Source organism: Camellia sinensis, chromosome 14, assembly GCF_055761805.1.
Source record: "Camellia sinensis isolate YWXY chromosome 14, ASM5576180v1, whole genome shotgun sequence".
NCBI lineage: Eukaryota > Viridiplantae > Streptophyta > Magnoliopsida > Ericales > Theaceae > Camellia > Camellia sinensis.
Genome location: NC_138974.1, coordinates 29,364,354 through 29,366,945, shown reverse-complemented (window position 1 = coordinate 29,366,945; position 2,592 = coordinate 29,364,354). Strand labels below are relative to the sequence as shown.

The following is a 2,592-nucleotide window of genomic DNA, read 5'->3' as shown; positions in this document are numbered from 1 at the left end:
AAGACCACAAGAAAGGATTGTCTTTTGCATTTTGTGGTTCTCTCTCTGTTTCAAGCTTCGAAATCGCTTCTTGTAACTAGTTTTGAATTTGACATCATGCTTTGTTCTTCTCTAGTTCTTCTTTTAAAATCACACGTTGGATTCGCTCGGTTTGATAGACTTGTTGTTGTCTCCATCTTCATCGACTGCTATAATTTCCTTTGGCATTTGATCTGTGTCTGCCTTGAAATTTTGCTCCATCTCAATTGCACTCAAGTCGATCACCGTCCCTAAATCTTGTAGCTTGACTACTGGTAGAACTTGTTTTTTTGTGTCCTTGTAGACGATGTACAATGCCATTTGTGCAATCCCAAATGCAAATCCTAAGATGTTCGGTGTCTGATCGTGCAAAAACAAGAAAATAAATAAATAAATGAAACTATTTAGTTATAAGTAGCAAAAATCTAATATACAATTTAATTTAGAAATTTGAAAGATATTTTCAAGATCCGAGGGACTCACTACAAGTTCCACTTAAATGATCCATTCATTTTTTGAACAATTTGATTTTTTTCACAGAGGCAAAAAAAATGAATGCATTTGATCATTGAAACAACCTTTTCGACTAAAAAATTTGTTCCCCAAAATTTATAAATAATGTGGTAACAAAATTTTTGTAATTATAGGCATATAATGCATTGTGTACATAAATTTTGTGGACACTTACTGCAATGTAGTAATCCTTTATCAAAAAGCCGTAGAAGAACCACATGATAGCACATAGTGTGAGGAAAAATGAGAGTGCAAATGGCATGTACTCCACGCTCTTCGTTTTTATAACCAGCCTCTGCAAAATAAACAAAAAAGCACATGAACATATACATCATAAAAGTAATAATTTTATCAACACAAATTTTAAATTATTTTATATGATTAATTATGTATTCGACATAATAAACTTAGGTCATGTTTGGCAATTACATATTTTAGTTAAAAAGTTAAAAAGTCACTATCAATTATCACTTTCTTTATTTTTCTATACATCTTTTTTGTAAAAAATTAAAAAATTACTAAAATAATTTATTCCCAAAGGAGACTTTAGTATAACAAACAAGCACCATGATGCTGAGAGGAGCAGCAAAAACAGAGACAGAAAAGACAGCACAGATCCATCCGACAATAGTGACTCGCTGATGCCCTTTGGAGAATAGGAATGTGCAAAGCGTGATCAAACCGAATGCTCCTACGTTAAACATGATAAGCAGCTTTGTCGTATATATCTGAAATGATCTCAAAAAAAAAAAAAAAAAAAAAAAAACCACAACAAAAAAAAATGGCACTGTAATCAATAATTTATAAATTTTTTATTTGTATATCATTGCTTGTAAATGAAAGACAAGGCATAGACACCAACCTTGGCCTCCCTTGTTGCATATATCATGAAAACTAGGAGATATGTGGCTTCAATGGCACATCCTACGGTGTTGATTGTAATAATCATAAGCCCATTTGTCTTCAAAAAACCATAGTACAATAGTAACATAGCACTGAAGAGTGCAACAGCGTAAGGTATCGATTGAAATCCTTCTGTTGACTTCTTCTTGTATATTCTATAGAAGGTTGGCCTACCCAAAAAAATAAAATATTTATTGATAAATACTAGTTTTAAATAACAATATCACGATAGATATAGTATCAACGATACAATAAGAGAGGGATGGAGAGCTTACAGTGGTGCCAAGTACACAAAAAATGACACAATGTTGCCTATGGGAAATGAAAAAAAGAAGAAAGTTTAGATGATAAGAAGGTTAAAAGAAGAAGAAGAAGAAGAAGAAGAAGAAGAAGAAGAAGATGCAATTAATGGGGGGATGAAGAATGTACCAAGAATGCCAAAGGCAGAAGCCATGTGAGAAGCAGTTAAGATAGCCATATCTTGGTGATGGAGTGTGAAGCCCTTTGGAAAAAAAGGTGGGACTGTTTGAGAGCAAAAGAGCTTATGAGAACTCTTTGCATTCCTCACATTTATATAGGCATAAAATAAAATAAAAAATAAAAAATAAAAAATAAAAAGTGAAAGAGAATTTTTTTTGAAGATGGCTTGCGTTTGAGATTTGGCTTTAAGCTGTCCAACAAAAAAAACTGCTCATGAATGGGAGGGAAGGTTGTGTGTTAGTCTAGATGAGTTGATGATTCATCATGAATTCCATTCCCCCATGCCTATTTCTGGGTTTGGCAACTTGACAAAGCTCATTGTGTATCTTGTAACTATCTCAAGGAAAAACCATATTTGACAACTCAATTTCCTACCTGTTTGGCTCATGTGACTTGTACCTCTCTTAAACTTTAGACCTATCAATTTTCTCCTATAATATAAGGTAAAAGAAAATGCTATTTACCATAAATTTATATGAAAATGCTATCAACCAAAAATTTGTGTCTTGAAAATTACCTTGTAAGTAGGTCAAGTATATGCGCTAGATTTTAAGACACTGGGATGTGAATCACATTTACCACGATTGTGGACCAAAGATGTACTTTTTGGAGTAGTTTTTTTTTAGTATATTGTATTATTATAAATATTATATATATATATATATATATATATATAAA

General features: G+C 32.1%; 1 protein-coding gene across 1 annotated transcript; it reads right to left on the bottom strand.

Moving 5' to 3' along the window:
- LOC114314016 (bidirectional sugar transporter NEC1) lies at positions 1-1,912 on the bottom strand. The gene is made up of 6 exons (XM_028260452.2): positions 1,864-1,912; positions 1,710-1,746; positions 1,394-1,604; positions 1,098-1,259; positions 707-826; positions 1-378 (listed from the first exon to the last, which is right to left on the bottom strand). The coding sequence occupies exons 1-6, from the start codon at positions 1,910-1,912 to the stop codon at positions 130-132; spliced, it is 828 nt and encodes a 275-aa protein (XP_028116253.2). The 3' UTR covers positions 1-129.
- Positions 1,913-2,592: the final 680 nt, after the last annotated feature.

Bases quoted from the DNA above. Each gene is read 5' to 3' on its own strand.
- LOC114314016 (XM_028260452.2), bottom strand. From the start codon at position 1,912: ATGGCTATCTTAACTGCTTCTCACATGGCTTCTGCCTTTGGCATTCTT. The intron at 1,260-1,393 runs GTTGGTGTCTAT...AGATCATTTCAG, and splicing joins ATGCAACAAGGGAGGCCAAG to ATATATACGACAAAGCTGCT. The intron at 379-706 runs GTAAGTGTCCAC...TTGCACGATCAG, and splicing joins TAAAGGATTACTACATTGCA to ACACCGAACATCTTAGGATT.